Raw genomic sequence first — 27,425 nt, 5'->3', positions numbered from 1 at the left:
ACTAGATGGCAGGAGTATGAAGAGCATATTTATCTACAACCACACATGCCACCGAACACAGTATCCGCGCTTGAGTGTTTTTTCAGGGTTACCCAAGTCATCATCTCCTTTATTTTTTTCGGCTCCCCCTCAACAAATTATAGCTCCATGTCCAAGCGTTCACCTTCAGCACTCTCTGCAAGGTTGTCTTCTTTGTCGCTTGAGAGTCCGAGATTTTTCAGGCAAGGTGTGGGTTTCTGTCCCTCTATGGTGTGGTGTGTCTGCCTTTGTTCTTCCCTCACCTTCAAGGTTTTTTACTTGAACGCTGCCCATGCTTCACAGCTCTCACTCTGGTGTTAGAAAGGTAGGCAAAGATTACAGATCTGATGTTCATCTTTTTAAGCAAAGCTGTGGTGGCAGTGGGTGTGGAACTTGAATGGTGTCTTCTACATTACGCTGACCCAAAAGTTGCCTGTCCAGGCATTCTCCTCACCGAGGACTTTTCCTTTTGATGGTGTTTTAACTGTATACCTTCTTCGACAATGCTGTGTGAGTTTCAGACTCTTCGACGCAATCAACTTCTTCACGATCCTGGTAACCTTATGGCTTATGACATCACAGGAGGCTGGACAAAGCACCAATTGTATATCCGTCAACGCCCAACAGTGTAAAAAAAAAAAAAAAAAAAAAAAAAAAAAAGAAGCCTACAGGCACAAGGGAAGTATTCCAGACCCAATCACTAGATGGTGGAATAATGCACAGCACCTGAATGTAAAACATGTATTCCTTAAAGAACAGTGAAGGTGCAGAGAGCAGGTTTGCCATAATCAGGCAATCTTGAAAAGTTATTATGGTGAATGTTCAGCCTAAGGTTTAAAGTTAAAATGACAGATTTACCTCAAAATAAAGTGCTCACTTAAGAAAAACAAATAAAACAAAACACAACACAACTGTGGTGCATTATGGAGGGGAAAAAAAAACACAGGGAGCCTCAATCATAATCTGAACAAAGTAATGAACACTCAAAACAACTCTGATTAAATTCCAAATCTTTATTGATGTGCAGTTATTTCATATATGTATATATTTATACCAGCTTCATGCTTCTCTGACACCGGAAAACCAGCAGGAAGCTCAAGAAGCAGAAGGGGCAAGGGAACTGATGCATAAAAGGAGGGTGGAATATTATTTCTGAGGTAAGACTAAGGCAGAGAAAGCCAGTTACGTCAGTACAGAGCATGCCCTTAGAACGTCAGTTCCGCATCTCAAGATTTCACTGGAGCACCCCCTCAAGATGTCAGCTAAGCACCCTTTCTCTAGATTCTCCAGGCATCTTGAATGTCCTAGTTTAACAGATGTGATCATGGAGCCCCTCCCCTCTCTGTTCTCCATAGTGACAACGCACAGGTGGGCTTGTTCTGCCTCGCAGCCCCTTTCTAGTGGAAAGGCCTTCTCTTTTCCATTGTACATCATTTATGCGTGACCCGGGCCCCCAAAGCTGCTAGACAGTTTTCCAATCAGGTTCATCACCTTGGGGTTATTCTGGTACTTGGAGATGTTTGCTGGATTCTGGGCCACATCCTGGAATGCTGCCATAACCTCTGGGTCCTGAAATGAAACCGCAAACATCAGCAGTGGCTTTCTCACATCAAAGATTTATTCAAAGTGTCACACACCTCACCTCCTTCCCCGATTACAAGATAATCTAATTTATGACGGAGTACCATTTACACAAAACACCATCAGATTACAATAAGCAGTGGTGTTGATAGTGATAGAGGTGTCAGTATGCAAATCTCAAGTTCCAGTAAGTGGAGAGGCACCTCTATCTCTACATGGATAATACGAGTGCAAGTCAGACAAAAGAGCTCACACAAATTCATGTGCATCTCACTAGGCCACTACCTGTGCCTGTGTATGAAGAACACAGCTTGAGAATGTCACCCACAAAAGCCACAACAGCCGACCCAGCACTTACCTGCAGTGCTGCCATGATCTCTGGATCACTAAAGAGCTCACCGAGTCCAGGCATGCCTGCCATCCCAGGCATGCCTGCCATCCCAGGCATTCCCCCCATTCCTGGTATTCCTCCAGGGAAACCACCTATAAACAGAAGAATGAGTGTTTTTGGCATCCAATTGCAGATATTGAGGTTGATCACTTCAACACTTTGGGTCTCCCACCATGTATTATCAAAAACGTAACACCAGCACGCAAAATAAATGCATCAACGGTTAATACAAGCTGCACACCTGTAAGGTTTCTGAGTGCCAGCAAGTTCACATCTCTTTTGGTTGGGAAAGAAACATAATACTTACCTGTAACAATCCGACTGCTGCTTATGATGCTGTAGATTCAGATGCTGTGCATTCTTTTGACATCTAGTGTTGGGCCATGGATGCTTAATATTTTTCTTCAAAGAAGAGTCTTCAGTTTCAAAGAGACATGCAATACCAACCCCAAAACCCACAATACACCAGCACACAGATTTCATACTAGATTGCCTTTTCATCTAAATGTAAGTGTAGATAGATGTAGAGTACTGAAACATTAAAGACTATGTACTGGTAGGGTAAGAAATATTACTTAACCTGAAAGCATCTTTTTGTGGCTTCTACAGCTGTAGATTCTATTGCTCTACATACTCCTGTCATGTAGTGTTGGGCTTGGACGCCTCCAAGTGTTTTTTCTACACAAAAGTCTTTCAAGTCATGCGATGTGTGTTGAATCCTCTCTGGTACACTATGTGCATGGGCTCTAGCTCTGTTGGACTGTATTTGTAGAGTGGGTGATTAAGTGTATGGAGGGTCGAGCAAGCCTACCTTAGTGCATCATGCAAATTGTAGTGTTAAATGGGTAAAAAGAGAAGAGATCTGCCATCAAAAGCTTCCAGAGAGGACAGTGGGACTGTAAATGTACAGCACAACATACTATGAACAACTGCTTACAGGTTATTTAAGATTGTCAATTGGTTCCATGTCTGACTGTAGATACACATGGTCTGCAACAACTGTAAAGCAGTGTCTTCCATAAGCAGTGACTAGCTAGTAGAGGATACAGATATCTGGAATGAAGACCTTAGAATTGTCTCATTAATCACAGCATGTTGGCAGGCTAAAATGTACACACACCAGGGTTTAAACTTTTATGGCATTGACCAGGTAGCTGCTTTCCAGATGTCATCTAGCAGCCTCTTTTCTATGAAAGCCATGATTGCCCCCTTTCTTATGGGTGAAGTGTTTTCTAGTAGGTACAGGTAAGACTCAATGAAGTTTGGATGCACAGACTATCCTCATTTGTATACCTGCCTTAGAGATGGTATGACCGCAATGATGTTTTGCAAAAGTTATAGAGAGCTGATCAAACGTATGAAAAGGCTTGAGTCAATCACTGTACTACACAAGAGCTCTAGCATATGTAAAGCTCTTTCCACTAATGAATCTGGTTGCAAAAAAAAGACTGGGAGCTCTATCTCACCTGGGTAGAAAGGTGATACCACCTTACAGCTAAACTTAGGATTGGTACCAGTATTCTGTTAGTCGTTATTCTGGTTTGTATCAAGACGGGCAGTAAAAGGAAAAAAAAGACTGGGCGGATCAATTGCTGAAGAAAAGATGAATACACCCAGCAGAAAGGTCAATGAGAACAGGACGCTGAGGTCAGTGTAAAGAGGTAACAGAAACAATTTTAGCAAGAAAAACGTAGTAGGAGTAGCTTTAAAGAAGGGGGAAAAACCCACACAGTTCCACCTAAGCATGGATACATCTGAGGAACCGGACTGGGTGACCGTGCTACTGGAGCAGCAGAAGTGACAACAGTAAGTAGACTGAAGAATATATACAAGTTGAAACTCTAGCTGGACATTTAAACCCTCCATCAAGGGTTTACAATGTAAAAATACAGATTGTGGAGGATGTATGGTGCAAAATTAAAGCAATAATCTGGCTACATTCATCAGGTCTGACATCAGCCCTAACGAGGATATCTAGCCTCCAATATTTTTAAGGATATGCACTGAGGAGAGCAGGTAATCAAGTTAGCATCTTCCGTCCACATACCTTGGAACCTCAGGGAGGTAGACAAATTCCTAATAGTCAAGTTAGATTAGACCTAATTAAAGCAGTTCATGAGGGATTACTATCTACTCACATTGGCATGAGTGCAACAGTAGCGAAGCGCCAGCAAAGATAATGGTTGCCTCATATTTTACAATATATAATCTTTTGGCTGCAATGCAACTTCTGCCAACAACACGATCTACTGTTTAAGTTCAGCACAGGCGCCCCTTGCTATTTTCAATCACCCGGTTAGGGTAATGAGCCTTGACCATACTGGGCCAATGGACACAGTAAACCGATACAGATATATACCAGTTTCTGTATACTTGTGCTCCAGATTCCGGTGGGTTTGGCCGCAAAGGAATGCTGATGCTGAAGCAGTCATAAAAGACTTGTGGTGCTTACTAGAAATGAGTGAAGTTTATTCCTTTCATTCAGACAATGGCCATGCGTTGGCCGCAAAGGTGTTCAGGGATGCTATGGCTCGCACCTGTTTTTGCACCGAGAGCAATTGGTTAATAGAGAGCGCTAATGGTACACATAAACAAGCCTTCCCTGATGAGGTATGAAGTACAGGACTGAACTAGCTGCATAATCTGTATGAATTCACAGAGCGTTCAATAAGTTGCCTAGGAGTATTAGGTGGCCACATGCCTTATGAAATGTTCGAGTATCTATGAATGTTCTCTATCTTGATAGCTCTGGAAAAGTGGCAGAAGAAAGAATTCGACCTGGACCAGCATTTGAATATCTTGCACAGCGTCCAAGAGGTCAGACAAGCTACCTTATATAAAGCATTCTGACTTTGTAACTAGTGAAGATCAGGTCCCTAAAGCTGCTGATGGATGGCTCCCAAAGTACGGCAAGCTAGTACAAGAAAAGATCCAACAATCACATGTTTTGCATCCTACAGCCATCTGTTCCTGTTCTTGAGGTAGAAGCCACATGAAATGTAATGAAAATGTCACTTACCCAGTGTACATCTGTTCGTGGCATCAGTCGCAGTAGATTCGCATGTTCTGCAATAGCTCGCCATCTGGTGTTGGGCCGGAGTGTTACAAGTTGTTTTTCTTCGAAGAAGTCTTTCGAGTCACGGGACCGAGTGACTCCTCCTTTTGTCTCCATTGCGCATGGGCGTCGACTCCATCTTCGATTGTTTTTCCCCGCAGAGGGTGAGGTAGGAGTTGAATTGTAGTAATAGTGCCCATGCAATGGAGTGACTAAGTATGCACCTATTTAAGGTTAAGATGATACATATATAAATAATTGAAAGTAACTTCCAAACTGCTACAGGCTCCCGGGGAGGCGGGTGGGCACATGCGAATCTACTGCGACTGATGCCACGAACAGATGTACACTGGGTAAGTGACATTTTCAGTTCGATGGCATCTGTCGCTGTAGATACGCATGTTCTGCATAGACTAGTAAGCAGTTATTTCCCCAAAAGCGGTGGATCAGCCTGTAGGAGTGGAAGTAGTCTGAAATAATGTCCTTAATACAGCTTGACCTACTGTGGCTTGTTGTGCGGATAACACGTCTACACAGTAGTGCTTGGTGAATGTGTGAGGCGTAGACCATGTGGCTGCCTTACATATTTCTTGCATTGGGATGTTTCCTAGAAAGGCCATGGTAGCACCTTTCTTTCTGGTTGAGTGTGCCCTTGGTGTAATGGGCAGCTGTCGTTTAGCTTTAAGGTAGCAGATTTGGATGCATTTAACTATCCATCTGGCTATACCTTGTTTTGATATTGGGTTTCCTGCATGAGGTTTTTGAAATGCAATAAAGAGTTGTTTAGTCTTTCTGATGTTCTTTGTTCTGTCAATGTAATACATCAATGCTCTTTTGACATCTAATGTATGTAGTGCCCTTTCAGCTACGGTATCTGGCTGTGGAAAGTACACTGGAAGTTCCACTGTTTGATTTAGATGGAACGGTGAAATAACCTTTGGCAAAAATTTAGGATTGGTCCTTAGGACGACTTTATTTTTGTGTAGTTGTATAAAAGGTTCCTGTATAGTAAACGCCTGAATCTCGCTTACTCTTCTCAGGGAAGTAATGGCGATGAGAAATGCCACCTTCCAGGTTAGGAACTGTATGTCGCAGGAGTGCATGGGTTCAAAAGGTGGACCCATAAGTCTAGTTAGGACAACATTTAGGTTCCATGAAGGAACAGGTAGTGTTCTTGGTGGTATAATTCTCCTAAGGCCCTCCATGAATGCTTTAATGACTGGTATTTTATATAGGGAAGTTGAATAGGTAGTCTGCAGGTATGCAGATATTGCTGCAAGGTGAATCTTAATGGAAGAGAAAGCTAGGTTAGATTTTTGTAAGTGAAGCAAGTAACCCACTACATGTTCTGGAGTTGTGTGTAATGGCTGTATTTGATTAATATGGCAGTAGCAAACAAACCTCTTCCATTTACTTGAATAGCAGTGCCTGGTGGATGGCCTTCTTGCTTGTTTTATGACTTCCATACATTCTTGGGTAAGTTGTAAGTGCCCGAATTCTAGGATTTCAGGAGCCAGATTGCTAGATTCAGCGATGCTGGATCTGGGTGTCTGATCTTTTGGTTGTGCTGTGTCAACAGATCTGGCCTGTTGGGCAATTTGATGCAGGGTACCACTGATAGGTCTAGCAGCGTTGTGTACCAGGGTTGCCTTGCCCAAGTTGGTGCTATCAATATGAGTTTGAGTTTGCTTTGACTGAGTTTGTTTACCAGGTAAGGAAGGAGAGGGAGAGGAGGAAAAGCGTAAGCAAATATCCCTGACCAGTTCATCCATAGGGCATTGCCTTGGGATTGTTTGTGTGGGTATCTGGATGCGAAGTTTTGGCATTTTGCGTTCTCCCTTGTCGCAAACAAGTCTATCTGAGGTGTTCCCCAGAGTTTGAAATAAGTGTTCAGAATTTGGGGGTGAATTTCCCATTCGTGGACCTGTTGGTGATCTCGAGAGAGATTGTCTGCGAGTTGATTTTGTATCCCTGGTATAAACTGTGCAATTAGGCGAATTTGGTTGTGAATTGCCCAATGCCAAATTTTTTGTGCTAGCAGGCTTAACTGCGTGGAGTGCGTCCCTCCCTGCTTGTTTAGATAATACATTGTCGTCATGTTGTCTGTTTTGACGAGAATGTATTTGTGAACTATTATTGGTTGGAAAGCTTTTAGTGCTTGAAAAACTGCTAGAAGTTCTAGGTGATTGATATGCAGTTTTGTTTGATGTACGTTCCATTGTCCTTGTATGCTGTGTTGATCGAGGTGTGCTCCCCACCCTGTCATGGAAGCATCTGTTGTTATTACGTATTGTGGCACTGGGTCTTGGAAAGGCCGCCCCTTGTCTAAATTTATGTTGTTCCACCACAGAAGCGAGAGGTAAGTTTGGCGGTCTATTAACACCAGATCTAGAAGGTGACCCTGTGCTTGAGACCACTGTGATGCTAGGCATTGTTGTAAGGGCCTCATGTGCAGTCTTGCGTTTGGGACAATGGCTATGCATGATGACATCATGCCTAGGAGTTGTAATACCATCTTTGCCTGTATCTTTTGTGTTGGATACATGCGTTGTATGATGGTGTTGAAATTTTGAATTCTTTGTGGACTTGGAGTGGCTACTCCTTTTGATGTGTCTATTATGGCTCCCAGGTATTGTTGTACCTTGCGTGGCAGAATTTTGGATTTTGTGAAATTGACGGTGAACCCTAGTTTGAAGAGGGTTTGTATGATATGATTTGTGTGATTTGAGCACTCTATTAACGAATGGGCCTTGATTAGCCAGTCGTCTAGATATGGGAACACATGTATTTGCTGCCTTCTTATGTGTGCTGCGACTACTGCTAGACATTTGGTAAAGACTCTTGGTGCGGTTGTTAATCCGAAAGGCAGTACCTTGAATTGGTAATGTATTCCTTTGAATACAAACCTTAGGTATTTCCTGTGCGATGGGTGTATTGGTATATGGAAATAAGCATCCTTGAGGTCTAAAGTTGCCATGTAGTCGTGCAGTTTTAGCAATGGCAATACTTCTTGTAGTGTGACCATGTGGAAGTGGTCTGATTTGATGAAAGTGTTCACTACTCTGAGGTCTAGGATTGGTCTCAGCGTTTTGTCCTTCTTTGGTATCAGAAAGTACAGTGAGTAAACTCCTGTGTTTATTTGTGTGTTTGGCACTAATTCGATTGCATTCTTTTGCAATAGTGCCTGCACTTCTATCTCCAGGAGATTGGAATGGTGTGTTGTTAAATTTTGTGCTTTTGGTGGTATGTTTGGAGGGAATTGTAGAAATTCTATGCAATAACCATGTTGGATAATTGCTAGAACCCAAGTGTCTGTAGTGATTTCCTCCCATGCTTTGTAATAATGACCTATTCTTCCCCCCACTGGTGTTGTGTGGAGGGGGTGAGTGACATGTGAGTCATTGTTTAGTAGTAGGGGTTTTGGGGCTTTGAAATCTCCCTCTATTTCTAGGGAATTGCCCTCTATATTGTCCCCGAAAACCTCCTCTATACTGTCCCTGGTAAGTGGACGGTGTTGCTTGTGAGGTGCTGGCTTGTGTGCTTTGACCCCGAAATCCCCCTCGAAAGGGCGTTTTACGGAATGTGCTGTAATTCCCTCTGCTCTGCGGGGAGTAGAGTGCGCCCATGGCTTTGGCAGTGTCCGTATCTTTTTTGAGTTTCTCAATCGCTGTGTCCACTTCTGGACCGAACAGTTCTTTTTCATTAAAAGGCATATTGAGAACTGCTTGTTGAATCTCTGGTTTAAATCCAGACGTTCGGAGCCATGCATGCCTTCTGATAGTTACAGATGTATTAATTGTCCGTGCAGCTGTATCTGCAGCGTCCATGGAGGAACGTATCTGGTTGTTGGAGATGGTCTGTCCCTCCTCAACCACTTGTTTTGCCCTATTTTGGAAGTCCTTGGGCAGATGTTCAATGAGATGTTGCATCTCGTCCCAGTGGGCTCTGTCATAGCGCGCAAGTAGTGCCTGGGAGTTCGCGATGCGCCACTGGTTTGCAGCTTGTGCTGCGACTCTCTTACCAGCTGCATCGAACTTGCTGCTTTCTTTATCTGGGGGTGGTGCATCTCCAGATGTGTGAGAGTTGGCCCTTTTCCTAGCTGCTCCTACAACAACAGAGTCTGGTGGCAGCTGTGTAGTGATGAAAACCGGGTCCGTAGGAGGCGGCTTATACTTTTTTTCCACCCTTGGTGTGATTGCCCTACTTTTGACCGGCTCCTTAAATATGTCTTTTGCGTGCCGGAGCATACCAGGGAGCATAGGCAGGCTTTGGTAGGAGCTGTGGGTGGAGGAGAGTGTGTTGAACAAGAAATCATCCTCGACCTGTTCTGAGTGGAGGCTAACGTTGTGAAATTGTGCTGCTCTAGCCACCACCTGAGAGTACGCGGTGCTGTCTTCTGGTGGAGATGGCTTTGTAGGGTATGCCTCCGGGCTGTTATCTGACACTGGGGCGTCGTATAGGTCCCATGCGTCCTGATCTTGGTCACCCTGGCTCATGGTGGTGTGAGCTGGAGAGTGTGATGGAGTTTGTGCTGGTGAAACGTTAATCACGGGCGGAGGAGAGGGTGGTGGTGTAACTCTTTTCACCACTTTTGGTTGTGGTGCTTGTTCCGTCTGGAACTCCAACCTTCTCTTTCTCCTAATGGGGGGAAGGGTGCTTATTTTTCCTGTCCCCTGCTGAATGAAGATACGCTTTTGCGTATGGTCCACATCAGTTGCTTGTAGCTCTTCCTCAAACCTATGCTTTTGCATTTGGGAGGTTAGCGAGTGCTCTTCTGTATAAGAGCCTGAAGCTGGGTCGCTTGCAGTTTGTTTCGGCATCGAAACTTTGTCTGCGTGTTTTTTCGGCTCCGAGGTGACTTTTTTCTTTTTCGGGGCCTGTAGGAAGTTGGCTCTGTATGTGCTATTTCAAAGTGAGGAATAGCATGCACAGAGTCCAAGGGTTCCCCTTAGAGGTAAAATCGTGGTAAAAATAGATAATACTAATGCTCTATTTTGTGGTAGTGTGGTCGAGCAGTAGGCTTATCCAAGGAGTAGTGTTAAGCATTTGTTGTACATACACATAGACAATAAATGAGGTACACACACTCAGAGACAAATCCAGCCAATAGGTTTTTATATAGAAAAATATCTTTTCTTAGTTTATTTTAAGAACCACAGGTTCAAATTCTACATGTAATATCTCATTCGAAAGGTATTGCAGGTAAGTACTTTAGGAACTTCAAATCATCAAAATTGCATGTATACTTTTCAAGTTATTGACAAATAGCTGTTTTAAAAGTGGACACAGTGCAATTTTCACAGTTCCTAGGGGAGGTAAGTTTTGATTAGTTTTACCAGGTAAGTAAGACACTTACAGGGTTCAGTTCTTGGTCCAAGGTAGCCCACCGTTGGGGGTTCAGAGCAACCCCAAAGTCACCACACCAGCAGCTCAGGGCCGGTCAGGTGCAGAGTTCAAAGTGGTGCCCAAAACACATAGGCTAGAATGGAGAGAAGGGGGTGCCCCGGTTCCGGTCTGCTTGCAGGTAAGTACCCGCGTCTTCGGAGGGCAGACCAGGGGGGTTTTGTAGGGCACCGGGGGGGACACAAGTCCACACAGAAATTTCACCCTCAGCGGCGCGGGGGCGGCCGGGTGCAGTGTAGAAACAAGCGTCGGGTTCGCAATGTTAGTCTATGAGAGATCTCGGGATCTCTTCAGCGCTGCAGGCAGGCAAGGGGGGGGTTCCTCGGGGAAACCTCCACTTGGGCAAGGGAGAGGGACTCCTGGGGGTCACTTCTCCAGTGAAAGTCCGGTCCTTCAGGTCCTGGGGGCTGCGGGTGCAGGGTCTCTCCCAGGCGTCGGGACTTTAGATTCAAAGAGTCGCGGTCAGGGGAAGCCTCGGGATTCCCTCTGCAGGCGGCGCTGTGGGGGCTCAGGGGGGACAGGTTTTGGTACTCACAGTATCAGAGTAGTCCTGGGGTCCCTCCTGAGGTGTCGGGTCTCCACCAGCCGAGTCGGGGTCGCCGGGTGCAGTGTTGCAAGTCTCACGCTTCTTGCGGGGAGCTTGCAGGGTTCTTTAAAGCTGCTGGAAACAAAGTTGCAGCCTTTCTTGGAGCAGGTCCGCTGTCCTCGGGAGTTTCTTGTCTTTTCGAAGCAGGGGCAGTCCTCAGAGGATGTCGAGGTCGCTGGTCCCTTCGGAAGGCGTCGCTGGAGCAGGATCTTTGGAAGGCAGGAGACAGGCCGGTGAGTTTCTGGAGCCAAGGCAGTTGTCGTCTTCTGGTCTTCCTCTGCAGGGGTTTTCAGCTAGGCAGTCCTTCTTCTTGTAGTTGCAGGAATCTAATTTTCTAGGGTTCAGGGTAGCCCTTAAATACTAAATTTAAGGGCGTGTTTAGGTCTGGGGGGTTAGTAGCCAATGGCTACTAGCCCTGAGGGTGGGTACACCCTCTTTGTGCCTCCTCCCAAGGGGAGGGGGTCACAATCCTAACCCTATTGGGGGAATCCTCCATCTGCAAGATGGAGGATTTCTAAAAGTTAGAGTCACCTCAGCTCAGGACACCTTAGGGGCTGTCCTGACTGGCCAGTGACTCCTCCTTGTTATTCTCATTATTTTCTCCGGCCTTGCCGCCAAAAGTGGGGCCTGGCCGGAGGGGGCGGGCAACTCCACTAGCTGGAGTGTCCTGCTGGGTTGGCACAAAGGAGGTGAGCCTTTGAGGCTCACCGCCAGGTGTGACAATTCCTGCCTGGGAGAGGTGTTAGCATCTCCACCCAGTGCAGGCTTTGTTACTGGCCTCAGAGTGACAAAGGCACTCTCCCCATGGGGCCAGCAACATGTCTCGGTTTGTGGCAGGCTGCTAAAACTAGTCAGCCTACACAGATAGTCGGTTAAGTTTCAGGGGGCACCTCTAAGGTGCCCTCTGTGGTGTATTTTACAATAAAATGTACACTGGCATCAGTGTGCATTTATTGTGCTGAGAAGTTTGATACCAAACTTCCCAGTTTTCAGTGTAGCCATTATGGTGCTGTGGAGTTCGTGTTTGACAGACTCCCAGACCATATACTCTTATGGCTACCCTGCACTTACAATGTCTAAGGTTTTGTTTAGACACTGTAGGGGTACCATGCTCATGCACTGGTACCCTCACCTATGGTATAGTGCACCCTGCCTTAGGGCTGTAAGGCCTGCTAGAGGGGTGGCTTACCTATACTGCATAGGCAGTGAGAGGCTGGCATGGCACCCTGAGGGGAGTGCCATGTCGACTTACTCATTTTGTTCTCACTAGCACACACAAGCTGGCAAGCAGGGTGTCTGTGCTGAGTGAGAGGTCTCCAGGGTGGCATAAGACATGCTGCAGCCCTTAGAGACCTTCCTTGGCATCAGGGCCCTTGGTACTAGAAGTACCAGTTACAAGGGACTTATCTGAATGCCAGGGTGTGCCAATTGTGGATACAATGGTACATTTTAGGTGAAGGAACACTGGTGCTGGGGCCTGGTTAGCAGGGTCCCAGCACACTTCTCAGTCAAGTCAGCATCAGTATCAGGCAAAAAGTGGGGGGTAACTGCAACAGGGAGCCATTTCCTTACAGGGCCGAAACCTCTCGGCGTCGATCTGTGTCGGTGCCGCTGTCTCGGCGTCGAGCCGTGTCCACACCGGCATCTCGGTGTCGAGGCTTGTCTCCAGCACTTTCTCGGTCCCGAGAAGGCTGCGTGCCGGTGTCTCGACCGGAGTCGGACGATCTCGGCACTGTTTGGGCCTTTTTCGGTGCCGACGGTCGGTCACCGAATTTATGGGTCGAGCCATGGCCTGGTGGCAGTGGCGTCCCCTGGGCCTTGTAAATGTTTCTTTGTGTGGTTTTCGACGTCTTACTCACGGTTTGTGTATCGTCGAATCCTTCGGAGTCTGAGTCTTGGATCGAGAAGGTACCTTCTTCTTCCTGTTCCTCGAACTCCCGTTGGGCTGTCGGTGCGGACGCCATTTGAAGTCTTCTGGCTCGACGGTCTCGGAGTGTTTTTCGGGACCGGAACGCTCGACAGGCCTCGCAGGTGTCTTCGCTGTGCTCAGGTGACAGGCACAGGTTGCAGACCAAGTGTTGGTCTGTGTAGGGGTATTTATTGTGGCATTTGGGGCAGAAACGGAACGGGGTCCGTTCCATCGGCGTTCTTCAGCACGCGGTCGGGCCGACCAGGCCCCGACGGAGGATCGAAAAACTACCCCGAAGGGCACCGGAGCTCTTCGATCTTCGATGCGGTGTGGAATCTAAGTACGCCGATCCCGAACGCAACAATACCGACGAAAATCTTCCGAAATTAACTATTTTTTCCGTTCCGAAACTCGGAGCGACGGGAACACGTCCGAACCCGATGGCGGAAAAAAAACAATCGAAGATGGAGTCGACGCCCATGCGCAATGGAGACAAAAGGAGGAGTCACTCGGTCCCGTGACTCGAAAGACTTCTTCGAAGAAAAACAACTTGTAACACTCCGGCCCAACACCAGATGGCGAGCTATTGCAGAACATGCGTATCTACAGCGACAGATGCCATCGAACTCCTACTTTCAATACATGAATCAAAATAAAAAACAGGTGACCAGCAAACACATTAATAAACAATATGTGGCCACTTCTATTCAGCAGACAACACCCCCAAACTACCCACCAGGTCACAATCATCTCCAGACTGCAGCCTTCTAACCTCCATATTCTGAATAACAGCTCAACAATGATAGCAGACATTCTGAAGTTTCAAGTCCCATTTCAGGGGCTGTACAGCATACGGTCTCCAGCTTTACACCAAGTACCAACTTCCATGGAAGAGCCTTATGCCGTGACTTCAGCCTATGAAAACTGACTCTGCACCTTTGACAGATCACAGCTCTCCATTAGCCCATCATGCCCAGCTGGTGGCAGTTACCTCATTTTTTTTTATTTTTTTTTTTTAAAACAGAGCTATTGAGAGGAGGACTTATAAAACATAGGATGCCAGTTATTTCTGTTCCTTCCACTGGGGAGGAGGGAGGGTTCCTTACAATTTAAATGGAGATTTCCCTGAGAGAGAAAACTAGGATTACTGGTAAGTAACCATTCCTACTCTCTCCGAGAATCTCCACTGATAATCGTAAGCACTGAATGGAGTAGCAAGCCCATCCATAAAAGGGTGGAAGAGATCATCACAGAAGCAGCTAGAAAAATATTCCCTTAAGGAAGCTTGTCCTACTTCAGCATCTGCCTAAGCCCCTGAATCAAGAGCATAGCGTCTGGTAAACTTGTGAAAGACATCTTTGAGGCTGTTTTACAGATTTCTGCAATAGGAACAGTCCTCAAAGAAATGGTTGCTGCTTTACACCTGGAAAAATTGTGTTTTGGTTTACCAGTTAAGATTTTTGTTTGCTTTCTGATAGCACAACAGACTGCAGGAAACTATTCACATGGATATAAATTAATATGTGGCCAAACCTATACAGAAAGGGCCATAATTCACAAAAAAATAATTGTACTTGTGAATATGTATAGTCCAGATAACATTTTAAGACCCTTGTAACAACTTAAGTGTGATGAGATCAATCTGATGGAGTCAAATTCTGAGATGAACTCAGTAGATTAATGGTTTGATTAATATGAAGATCCAATACTACTTTGACTAAGAATTTTGGATGACTATTGCTATAAAATATTGTGTGTGGTTCATGAGAGCAGACAGCTTGAATTTTACTAATCCTGCATGCTGATGTGATGGCTCCAAGAAAAGTGACATTCTAAGAGATAAGTTGTATTGAGGATTTATGGATAGGCGGGAAACCACAATGTTTAACTCTAGAGAAGAACAGTGTACTGGAGGAAAAACTGCTGTAATGTCTTAACAACTGGGATGTTGAATAAAGGTTTGTGCAGGATATTTTTTGTAGGCAGTAGAAGCTATCAAATGGGTTTTAATAGAAGCAAAAGGCAAACCAGATTTGGCCAAATGAATCAAGTATGGAATTAAGGCTTCTTCTTGACATGCTATTGGAACAATGTAATTTCAGATACAAAATCTCTTCCATCTGATTGAATAACAGGCTTGTGTGGATGGAGATTTAGCCTCTTTTAGAATTTCTATAATCTTGTGGCAGGCTCATGTGTCCATATTGTACGTGTTCATAAGCCGTACTGCCAAACTGATGGAAGGTTGGAATGAACCATCTGGTTTCAAAACCTCATGAGAAAGTCCAGCCTGCATGGGAACCTCATGTCTTGGATGTTCCGACAAGTATGGAAGACCTGTGAATCACAAGTGTTGGGCCACCTTGGAGCTGCCAAAGTCATTCTGGCTTTTGAGTAAGACTGCTTTATGATCACTGCTGCTATTAGTGGAAAATCATAGAGAACTTTTTCAGATGAGTTGATCCATAGGACATTCCCCCCTTCTTTGTCACAATCTTGAGGCGAAGTCTGGATGTTTTTTTGCTCTCTGCAGTAGCGAAGATCTCTATATGAGGAAAAACCCAGACGCAGAAAACATCATGGATTGTTGAGAACTCACTTTTGGTTTTCTTGAAGAGATCTGCTGTGTGTTCTGGACTCCGGAGAGATGGGCTAAAGCGATCCTCTGGTTTCTGGCCAGAATCCAATTCCATATTGTTTGATTTTTCCAGTGATAAGGAGCTGGAAGGATAAGTTACTTACCTGTAAATCCTAGTTCTCTTCCAGGGGTATCCTCATCAAAGTCATAAACATTGAATATTCCCGCCCTTGTGCGGGGACCCCGGAGCATATATCAAATATACACATATTATACATGTGTAATAAATAATCATGCAGACTATCATGTTAAAAACAGGCTAAAAATGCTTTATTTCTATGAAGTTTTTATAAATTTTTTATATTAAATACTACAATAGAGCATAAATATGTGCCCAAGCTCCTAAAACTAGGATTAGTGAAGTGAGCAGTAGCAAACTCTAGAGAGAAAATAGAAAAAACTGCATTGAAAAACACTGAAGCATTCTTAGCCAATAGGCTGCATGCAGGTTAACACAGGAGAACCATAAAAACTTTGGCACCGTGCCTTTAAGACCCTGAGCACCTCCAGTATCCCACCATGCCTCAGGGGTGAAGGAAAGGTGACAGTTGGTTCACAGTTAGGTCAGTTCTTTTTACGGTGACAATTTTCATAACTGATTCAAAACACAGTCTGTCCTGCACTTCTAGGAGACGTGCGTCCGGGGAGGAGGGTGGGTTGTTTATGACTTTGATGAGGATACCCCTGGAAGAGAACTAGGATTTACAGGTAAGTAACTTATCCTTCTCTTCCAGGGGATCCTCATCAATAGTCATAAACATTGAATAGATTAGCAAGCCCATCCCTAAACCCAGCGGACTGTCCGATAGAAGTGCAGGAATAGATAGGTATTACGCAAATAGATTTCTTAGAGAGGCCTGCCCCACTTGGGCATCCGCTCTTGCATCTGAGTCTAAACAATAATGTCTTGTAAACGTATGGACAGACTTCCATGTAGCAGCCTTACAAATCTCAGATATTGGAACATTGTTAAGGAGAGCAGCAGTAGCCGCTTTACCCCTTGTGGAATGCGCTTTAGGCCGCGCTAGCAATTGTCTATTGGCTAGCTGATAAGTATTAACAATGCAAGAAACTATCCATCTTGATACTGTACGTTTAGATGCTGCCTCTCCTGTCCTTAAATGACCATAGTTTACAAACAAACGGTTAGAGTGTCTAATCGACTTTGTCTTGTCCAGATAAAATTTTAGCACTCTTTTCAAGTCTAATGAGTGCAATGCTTTCTCTGCCGGAGTCTCCGGATTGGGAAAGAACGTCAGTAAAGTAATGGTCTGATTAATATGGAATTCTGACACCACCTTCGGAAGGAAAGATGGGTGAGTTTGTAGAACCACTCTATTGTCATGAAAAACCGTGTACGGTTCTTTTGCCGACAAGGCCTGGATTTCACTGACCCTCCTCGCTGAAGTAATGGCCACTAGAAAAGCCGTCTTCCACGTAAGGTGTTGTAAAGAGGCCTTATGGATAGGCTCGAAAGGAGGGCCCATAAGTTTTGCCAGGACTATGTTCAGTTCCCACGGAGGAGAAGGCCTCCGAATTGGCGGAAAAACTTTCTTCAAACCTTCTAAGAAATCCTTGACTACAGGTTTTGTAAAGCAGGATTCCTGAGAAGGCAATTTGCGATAGGCAGTAATAGCAGACAAATGTACCTTAATAGATGATACCTGCAGACCTGACTTCGCTAGATGAAGCAAATAGGATAGTATGACATCCTCCTGCGCCTGTATGGGATTATGACCTTGCTGACAGCACCATATGTAGAATCTCTTCCACTTAAAAGCGTAGGAACGCCGCGTGGAAGGTCGTTTGGACTCTTTCAAGATGCTCATGCACTCCTGTGAGAGCCCTAGGTGCCCATACTGCAGGAATTCAGGAGCCATGCTGTTAAGCTCAGAGAGGGTAGGTTGGGATGGAGAATCCTGCCCTCCATTCTGCTCAGAAGATCCGGTCTGCACGGCAGCCTCCTGTGAGGTTCTTCCGACAGGTTGAGGAGATCCGTGTACCAGAATTGTCGGGGCCATTGCGGCGCTATAAGAATCATTCTGGTCCTGGATCTGTAAAGTTTGCTGATCACTGCCGGAAGGAGGGGAATCGGCGGAAAAGCGTAAAGAAATATCCCTGACCAGTCGATCAACAGGGCATTCCCTCGAGATCCCGGACGGTAGAACCTGGATGCGAAGTCTGGGCATTTCTTGTTTACTTCGTCTGCGAAGAGGTCCAGTTGGGGCCGACCCCATTGCGCGAAGATGTATTCTGCGACTTCGCCGTGCAGGACCCAATCGTGAACGTCCTCCAGGTGTCTGCTTAGAAAGTCTGCTTCCACGTTCTGCTGACCTGGCAGGTGAACTGCTGTAATTGACATTCCTCTGGCCAGGAGCCAATGCCATATCGCTTGGGACTCTCGCGATAGGGGTAGGGACCTCGTTCCCCCCTGTTTGTTCAAGTAATACATCGTGGTTGTATTGTCCGTCTGTATCAAGAGAGTTTTCCCCTGAATTAGCGGTATGAAAGACTTGAGAGCGAGATGGACAGCTCTGAGTTCTAGCAGATTGATGTGGTACTGCTTTTCCTTGTCTGACCACAGACCCTGCGCTTGAAAAGGACCCAGATGAGCCCCCCATCCCTGAAGATATGCATCCGTTACTAGGGTGTCGGATGGAAGCACCTGGTGAAATGGAGCACCCACTGACAGGTGAGGTCTGTGCATCCACCATCTCAATGACTGAAGTGCTACCTCCGGTAGCCGCACCGTGTCCTCCCAGCGACCTGTTCTTTGGCTCCAGTTGGTCTCCAATGCCTCTTGGAGGGGTCTCATGTGGAGTCTGGCATTTGGGACAATAAAAATGCATGATGCCATGGAGCCTAGTAGTGATGTCACCTGACGTGCCGTAGGTGCACTGGTTCTCAACAAGTCCTGGCACTTCTTGTTTATTGAGGATAGTCGTTCCTCCGAAGGATACACTTTTTGTATTTCTGTGTTTATGATAGCTCCTAGGTAGTGAAGATTCTGCGTTGGCGTCAATGTTGACTTCTGGTAATTGACCTGAAGACCTAGAGCTTCGCAAACTCCTAGTACAATGTCCCGATGGCTTCTCACCTGCTCCGGAGAAGAAGCCTTTAGTAGCCAGTCGTCTAGGTATGGATATATGTATATCCTTTGTCTTCGGAGATGCGCCGCCACCACTGCCATACATTTCGAGAAAACTCTTGGGGCAGATTTCAGGCCAAAGGGTAGAACTCTGAACTGGTAATGCTGTAACGCTACTCGGAAGCGCAGGAATTTCCGATGCTTTGGAGCTATTGGGATGTGAAAGTACGCATCCTGCAGGTCGATGGAGCACATCCAGTCTCCCTGATGCAGTTGAGGGAAAATCTGGTGAAGCGCTAGCATTCTGAACCTCTGCTTCCATATGTATTTGTTCAGCAGCCGCAGATCCAGAATTGGCCTGAAAACGCCCTCTCGACCCTTCTTTGCCACTAGAAAGTAACGGGAGTAGACCCCCTGTCCTCTTTGTGCAGGTGGAACCTTTTCTATGGCGTTCTTTCTCAGGAGGGCGAGAGCCTCCTTGCGTAGCAAGCTGAGGTGAGATGGATTGTCTCTGGTTGGTGGCAAGCGTGGTGGAGGCTGTTTGAAAAGAAGAGAATAGCCATGTTCGACAATATTGAGCACCCATTTGTCTCTTGTGATAGAGTGCCACTCGTGAAGATAAGCCGTAATACTTCCCCCCACCGGAGTGGTGTACAGTGTAGAGGGAAGCAAGATTTCATTGCTTGGTGGGTGCTTTCGGAGTGGACTGTTGAGGTCTGCTTGACCCTCGCTCCCTTGTGTTTCTTTGTTGAAAGAGAGGGCGTCCCTGTCGCTGTTGTGACCTTTGCGACCAATGAGGGGTTTGAACCCTCTGCTGGAAAGGGCGCCTATCATACGGCCTGTACCTCCGCCTGAAATCTTTCTTTCTTTCGAGGCCCACCGCCTTCAAGGTATCCACCTCGGTCTTCATGCGGGCCATCTCTTCGTCTGCATGGGCACCGAATAGAGAGCTCCCGGCAAATGGGAGATTCAGGATGCGTTGCTGTGCTTCCTGTTTCAAGCCTGTGAGCCTCAGCCAGGAAGATCTCCTCGCACAGATACCATGTGCATACCCATGAGCAGCCAAATCCGCCCCATCCGCTGCCGCGCTGATAACCTGGTTGGATACCAGGCATCCTTCTTGTAGTATCTCCTGGAAATCTTGCCTGTCTTCTCTGGGCAATTTTTCCGTAAATCTACTGAGGGAATCCCACAGAGAACGATCGTACCTGCCCAGGAGTGCAGACGCACTGGAGACCTTCATTGCTGAAGCCGCCGTCCCGCATATCTTTCTCCCTAGAGAGTCTAAATGCCTGCTCTCTTTATCCGGGGGTACCGTGGATGAAGAAGCCACCGAGTGGGTCTTTCGGGCGGCAGCTATGATCACCGAGTCCGGTGGCGGATCTTTTCTAAGGAATAAAGGGTCTTGTTCTGGAGCCTTGTATTTCTTGAGAATCCTAGCCGGTGCAGACTTAAGCGAGGCTGGGGCCAGAAAAGTGTCCATAGTTGGCTGCAGCAAGCCAGGCACCAGAGGCAGCAACTTTTTCGACGCTGATCTCTGTTGTAGAGTCTCAAAGATAATCGATGAGGAGGTAGATGGTTCTGGAACCTCAATGTTGAGTTTCTGTGCTCCTCTTAGCAACACCTCGTTGAATGTGGTAATATCATCCACCGGTGAGACTCTAGCAGGTGGTGAATCTGTAAGGGTGGGTGAGTAACGCCCGACAGAAGAACCTGATGAAGACCAAGAGGGTGATCTTCTCCTTGACCGCGACCTGGATCTCCGTTGAGAGCGAGATCTGCTGCGAGACGCTGTAGCAGAGCGTCTAGGCCTCGCGGTCGGTTGGCGAGGAGCTGAACGAGCCCGTTCTGCCCTGGCTGTCGGTGATGGCGTTCTTGGCAGGGAGGCAGTAGGTGAATACATTCGCGAATACTGCGAATCTGGGGATGCCGCTGGTCTGTTGAGGCTCTCCAGCCATCTCGGAGATAGATTGATGGGCGAGACGTGCCCAGATGATGCCGCTCTAGACCGAGAAGAGCCGCTCTGGAGATGGTGCCTTGTCTGGCGTGGGGCGATGTTCTGCTCCCTGTGGGACAGGTAAAACCTGCATCGACGTCGATGGCTGTTTCGACGTCGAGGGGCGCCCAGCCGTTTGTTCCTGTCTCGCCGTTGAGTGCCTCTACGTTGAATGTCTTGACGTCGAACAACGTTCCTTGGACCTCGACCTGCTCGCCGTCGTGTGCCTCGACGTGGAGCGATGGGAGGTTGACGGCGGATGTTTCTCGTGCCGTCGTGGTGATGACGACGCCGTGTGTCCTGACGTCGGGGGCGCACAGCCTTTGGCGGCGACCGGGCACGCCGGCGATGGCTCGACGTCGATCGGCGGGCTGCCGTCGACGGAGACCTGCCCCTGCTCTGATGTCCCTTCGACGCCGTTCCCTTCGACGTCGGGTGTGTCGCCGTCGACGGCGATCTATGCCGGTGAGACGGTGGTAGCGACGACGTCAACGGTGAACAAACAGGTATTTTCCTACCTGTCGACGTCGACCGGGCCATTCTCTCCTGAGAATGGCCTTCTGGATGTCTGGGAAGTGAGGAGGACGATGTTCTTTTCCTCTCCTGAAGCCCATGAAGCCGGATCTTCTCTCTGTCTTTCAGAGTCCTCCTAGACATGTTCTTGCAGTACTTACAAGTGTCAGGGCAGTGACTCTGAGGCAGGCACACTATGCACAGAGAGTGGGGATCTGACTGGGCCTTCTTCTTCCCACAAGCAGGGCATTTGACAAAAAGAGAAGGCATTTTTCTGTCAGAAAAAACCTTCCTAGCTCAGACAAAGATGTTATTTGTCGAGTGAAAAATGAAAAACGCTTTTTTAAATAATTTTTCTGAGAAAAAACTCAGAAAAACTGAGAGCTCAATGCTCCAGGATCCTCTCAGAAGAAGCCGGAAAAAAGAACTGACCTAACTGTGAACCAACTGTCACCTTTCCTTCACCCCTGAGGCATGGTGGGATACTGGAGGTGCTCAGGGTCTTAAAAGGCACGGTGCCAAAGTTTTTATGGTTCTCCTGTGTTAACCTGCATGCAGCCTATTGGCTAAGAATGCTTCAGTGTTTTTCAATGCAGTTTTTTCTATTTTCTCTCTAGAGTTTGCTACTGCTCACTTCACTAATCCTAGTTTTAGGAGCTTGGGCACATATTTATGCTCTATTCTAGTATTTAATATAAAAAAATAAAAAAAACTTCATAGATATAAAGCTTTTTTAGCGTGTTTTTAACATGATAGTCTGCAAGATTATTTATTACACATGTATAATATGTGTATATTTGATATATGCTCCGGGGTCCCCGCACAAGGGCGGGAATATTCAATGTTTATGACTTTGATGAGGATCCCCTGGAAGAGAACCAGCATTATGTGCTTAATATCGTCTCTAACTCTGATCAGCTGCCTCATGGTAGAGGCCAGCGCTACGTTCGCGTGTTGGCGCTCCAGTCTTAAGGCCTGGGTCTCCAGTTTGGAGACCTGAGAGTTCCAGACTCGCTCGCGGGATCGGAGGAGGTGCTTGGCATGCCCTCTGAGGGTAGCCTTACAGGCGGGCCCATATTGTTCCTGGGGATCGAACCGACCCCAGGTTCAATTCAAAATATTGATTGAGGTGGTTCCTGATCTCGTCTGTGTAGTCTTTGTCCTATAAATGCCATGCGTTCAGGCGCCACAGCGGGCGCCTGGTGGGTTCTGTTCCGCCCAGTCGGACACGTATTGGTGCGTGGTCTGAGACTCCCCGAGGGAGTATCTCCGCCCTGTGACGCTTGAGAGATCCAAGGCGGGCATGAAAACAAGATCTATTCTGGAATGCGTTTGGTGGGCAGCCGATGTGTGTGTATATTGGCGTTCCCTAGGGTGCCAGGTGCGCCACACCTCACATAGGCCGAGGCTCTCCGCCCAGTTCCTTAGGGCTGAAGCCAGATTGGATCTACCGGGGGTAATCCCACCAGAGACGTCCAGACAGTCCTCACTACCAGGCCCTTTCATGAACAATTTCTACAGGAAACTTACCATCAAGCCCTGCACCAAAATTAAAATGGGTTTCTGGTACTACATACGTTAATGCAAGAGACTTTAGTTAAACATACCTGGGAATCCACCGCCTCCAAAGGGGTTACTACCACCTGCAGCTCTCCGAGCCTCTTCCTCCTGCACAAATAAATACAATAGCCACTTTTAAAGCATAAAATTAAAGACAGATGAAAACCAACAAAAATGCAGCATCTCAAAGTATATATGGTGCAGCTGAAACAAACATGGATTCCAAGAAGTATTGCAGAGAAAAAAAAAAACAGATTGGCATAATGGAGAAGAGGGTAGACGAAAGAACAGAAACATTAACAAAACAGGGAGGAAAGGAAGAGAGAAAGGGGACTGGAGTTAAAATCAACATACAAACAGAAGGAAAGGTGTAGAAGAAGAAAGGAAACCATACAAATGACAATGGGACTACAAAATATAAGGAGAAACAAGACGGGTAGAAAGGAAATTAGGTCTGCAAAGGAAACAGAGAAGGAAAGTGTAAGTTAAATCAAGGAAAAGGATAAGATATGTTCCTCATCTAGAACACAAGTTGTGTAGATTTAATTAAGCTGTCCATGCTACCTAAAACACAGAAGGACCCCAAAAAACCTTTAGTCAGAATTCACAGCCTTATTGACTCCCATTATCCACGAAACCAGAGGCTGAAAAATGAAATTTACCAGAGGAATCGGGGCCTCCAATAATCAGATCCTGCCAGTGTGAAGATCTACAGACAGGAACCTTAGTATGGACTAGATAAGTCCATTCCCCAGAAAGGGGAGGTGAATGGGTGAGTTTAAAATCTGCAGAGTATCCATCAGAAGAAAATAAGTTGCTTACTTGTAACTTTAGTTGTCCAGTATTGGAACCTTTTATAAATTCACATGCTTTAATCATTCCCAGTCGTCGAGATGGGAGCCCCCAAGTACCACATAATAGCAATTGAAAGTAAAATTTAGAACATGAAGGTTTTATGCCCTTTAATTTTGCTAAGATCAGTATATTAAAAAAAATAAAAAAAAAAGCCCAGACTTTTTTGTCAGCCAATCAGATGCCATAACACTCCTGAGAGAAGCTCCAGTCCCTCAGAACAGGAGAGAAATGAGAGCTTCTTAGGGGAGGCAGGTGGGTCGCAAGTGAATCTATGAAAGATTGCAATAAGGGATAACTACATTTATAGGTAGTTAACTTGTTTTCTTCCTGCAGTACTGGAACTTTCATAGATTCACATGCTTGAAGCAGAACAGAAAGCAGTAGTAATAGAACATTTCAATATGAGAAGTTAATCCAATTCTATCCAGATATCACAATAGAAAAATTATACCCAAACATAGTATAATTTACAACATAACTGTACACAACTCATAAAATGTGGTATGAAAAAACATTTCAAGATGAGGTTGCTAAAGAAAAAACACATTATATCTTATGGAATGCGCAGAACTAGAAAAAGGATGGGAAGAAAGATATAATACGAACTGCTCGGCCTACGGCAACATCCCCTTGAGGGGTCGAGTTCAGATAGTAGTGTTGCATAAAGGTGTGTCTACTCTTCCAGGTAGCTACTCTGCAAATGTCCCGGAGTGGCACACCAGCAAAGTGTGTCTTTGAGTTGATACAGATCTTGTTTGTGAAATAAGCATGCACTGAAATCTGTTAGGGCTTACCTGCTGTTTGGTGATAAAAAGTGAGTTACGGCAGCTATCCATTTAGCTATGCTCGGTTTCGCAAGGGGTTGTCCTTTCTGTGGTGTGCTGTAAGCCACAAATAGCTGATTAGATTTGCAAGTAGTCTTGATTTGCCTATGTAAAATTGGATGCATCGCTTGACATCCAAAGAATGGCTTTTGGACGGTTTTGAAAGGTTCAGAAAGAAGGTCTTTAAGATCAAAGGCTCATTGAGATAAAAGTGCAAAGGGACTTTAGGAATAAACTTTGGGTTTCTGTGAAGGTTTAGTGGTGGGCCTGCAAACCTGGGTGTGCTCCAGCAAAGCACTGTTAAGTCAGTCATCTGCCTTTGCAGGGACCAGAGTTTGTTGTAACTCCATAAGGATGTTTAACAGATACCAATGCTTGTTTACAAAGACCAATGCTTGCTGGAAACAATGCTTGTTTGGGATACCAATTCTTGTTTAGGACACATGTTGCTCAAGCCTCCTGCATCCCTATGACTCAGACGGGGTGTGGCTGGATGCAGCTGGCATTTAAACCATGCCCGGCCTGAGTAAATTGCTTGATGTGAAGGTCAGTGGCTGCAGAGGAGTCTCTCCTTTTGCATGTTTGATCTTCATGTTCAGTCCTGTATCCCAGATGCCGCTTCTGAGGAGTTGAAGGGATCGAGAGAATTACCAACTAAAGGCGGCAACGTGCTGCACGCACTTGAAAACCATTTAGTTGTGAAAACTTGATAATTGATATTTGAAGGTCAGATGTATTGGAAGCGCAACGCGACCAAGAAGGCACACCACTGGCATTTAAGGTCACTGGGATACTTGCACTAGTCGCGTAATAACACTTATCGTTGCTAGTCACACACACACACGAGGAAATTCTTTTGTACAATTATCTTAAAAACAATGTATCGTGAATACGTTTGATATCACTAAGTTTAGTAGGTCATTTGCATAGTTGGGGCTGGCAATACGAAAAAGTCAGTGAATAACCTGAAACTTTAATTGCTATGCTCAACTTACACTGTGATGTTACAGTGATAAAATCGATTGTTTGCTTTATTGATGTTAACCCTATTTTCCCAGAGTGGTGCAAACATTGCACTGTGACCTTTTGGTATTAACCTTATTTTTCCGGAGTGAAGCAAACTTTGCACTGTATTCTTCTGATATTAACCCTATGTTTTCAGTGTGATCAAAAGACATTGAATGTGTGTTGCTTGGAATTCTAAGTACAATCCATAAATTAACCCACTGAATGTCTGAGAAATTGTGCTCAATCTCAGCAAGGTCATCAAACAAGATATCCACGGTACTTCAAGTACATTTAGGTAGGTATTAATTAAGGTGACATTGGATCAATCTGGGGTCACAGTGGGGGTAGTCAGATATTACAGGAGGTTCAAGGTTCTTCCCCCCTCCACACGTTTTTATTGTTTTGTTTTTAAACAAAAGCATACACAAACAACTGCCCCCCCCCCCCCCTAACTCCACCCCCTTCCGTATCTGCTCCCATCATACATCCCCAGTGGCAACTCTTTCAAGACTTCCCAGATCATTGTATGGGTTCAGAGGCCAGGCTTCCTCAGTTCGGTTTTGTCCATGCTCTTCTTCATGGTTGGGCTCAATTGAAGATGTGGATGAATCCAACAATCCGGTGTCTGGCTCTTTTATCAGTCCATCATATGGTCCCATTTTCTTGCTGCGTCTATTGGGCTGCAGTCCCTTGCTGCTTCTAGATGTAGGGCCCGGACCTCTACTTCCGCCCATCTTCATAGTATATCCCTCCATCTACTCAGGTGTGGTCCCCATTGATCCTTCCAGTGTAGTGTGATTTCCCTCTTTACTAATACTAATGCCAGGTCAATGTATTTATTTGTGACTTTTTTGGTATTAGGGCTGGGAAATTCTCCCAGTAAAGCCACTGGTGGGGAGACAGGCAGCCTCCATTGTATCACCTCTACAATGTTTTGTAACACTCCCTCCCAATATTTCTTGATTCGTGAGCATCCCAACAGCATATGTGCAGGGCCTGCTTCCTATTCAGTGCAATGGGGACACCCGCCCGGTTTCAAACATCGTGGCTGACTTCTTAGCTGCCAGGTATGCCCTGTGGAATACACAGAAACTAATCAGCATGAAGCGAGCATTTCTAGATACTGTGTGTATGTGTGACGTAATAAGGTTCTACTTTAATTACAGGTAATCCACATCGTTTCCCGAAATTTCCTAGAGGAGAGAGAGAGAGATCCATCTAAAGCGGCAAAGGGCAACCTAACAGGTACACCAAGCTTGCATATAGTAGTCAGAGACTAGTACATACATGATTACGAGTTATGAGCTGTTCAACTGATATGTAATTTATTATAGGAAATTGTGGCTCTTCAATGATCATCACTAGTCATTTGGATCCTAAAATGTGGCTCTGGTGTCTGTCTCCCCTTTCCCCCGGGGCATTACGATGCCAATCATGTGCATTTAAATGAGAGGCACTGAACGTCTAGGAGGAATTGGGAACAAGCAACTTGGTCAACATTGTGTCTCCGTGGGACAAACAGGTTAGTGCTTGACAATTACCCTGTCATGTCTAAATTGTAGGAAGGTTTCCCCACATCTGGCAGACGTCATGGCCATAAGGAGAGCAACTTCCCAAGATAAGTACTTTAAATCCGCTCTGTGAATAGGCTCAAATGGTTGTTTCATGAGGTGTGATAGCACCGTGTTCAGATGACAAGATGGAGGGAAAACCCTAAATAAGCCTTTGATTAGTCTGGAGGACCATAATTAAGGAAAGCTAGGAGATATGGCAGCCAGGTGAACACAGATGGATGCATGAGCTAACCCGGAGCGTGCCAATTATAAGAGGTATGGTAATAGAACATGGGATGTATCCACTCCTGTTAACATGAACAAAGTATTTTCCACCTATGAGAATACGTTTTGTTTGTACCGTCTATTCTGGTCCTGGAAAGAATCTCTCGACACCCATGAGGAATGTTTAGATGGACAAATTCATTGTATTCAAGAGCCAGGCTG

The 27,425-nt window shown here is 45.8% G+C and overlaps 1 protein-coding gene across 1 annotated transcript in view; it reads right to left on the bottom strand.

Annotated features, from left to right (window-relative positions):
• Nucleotides 1-1,016: 1,016 nt before the first annotated feature.
• Nucleotides 1,017-27,425, bottom strand: part of ST13 (ST13 Hsp70 interacting protein) — a 165,064-nt gene continuing 138,655 nt past the window's right edge. Inside the window, exons 10-12 of the mRNA XM_069231143.1 lie at nt 22,786-22,846; nt 1,958-2,082; nt 1,017-1,587 (exon numbers count right to left, since the gene is read on the bottom strand). Of these exons, the coding sequence (XP_069087244.1) occupies nt 1,453-1,587; nt 1,958-2,082; nt 22,786-22,846 (321 nt within the window). The 3' untranslated portion in view covers nt 1,017-1,452. The remainder of the gene's footprint in view (nt 1,588-1,957; nt 2,083-22,785; nt 22,847-27,425) is intronic.

Source organism: Pleurodeles waltl, chromosome 4_2, assembly GCF_031143425.1.
Source record: "Pleurodeles waltl isolate 20211129_DDA chromosome 4_2, aPleWal1.hap1.20221129, whole genome shotgun sequence".
Classification (NCBI taxonomy): domain Eukaryota; kingdom Metazoa; phylum Chordata; class Amphibia; order Caudata; family Salamandridae; genus Pleurodeles; species Pleurodeles waltl.
Note: the sequence above shows the minus strand (reverse complement) of the source record. Positions and strands in the feature narration are given on the sequence as shown.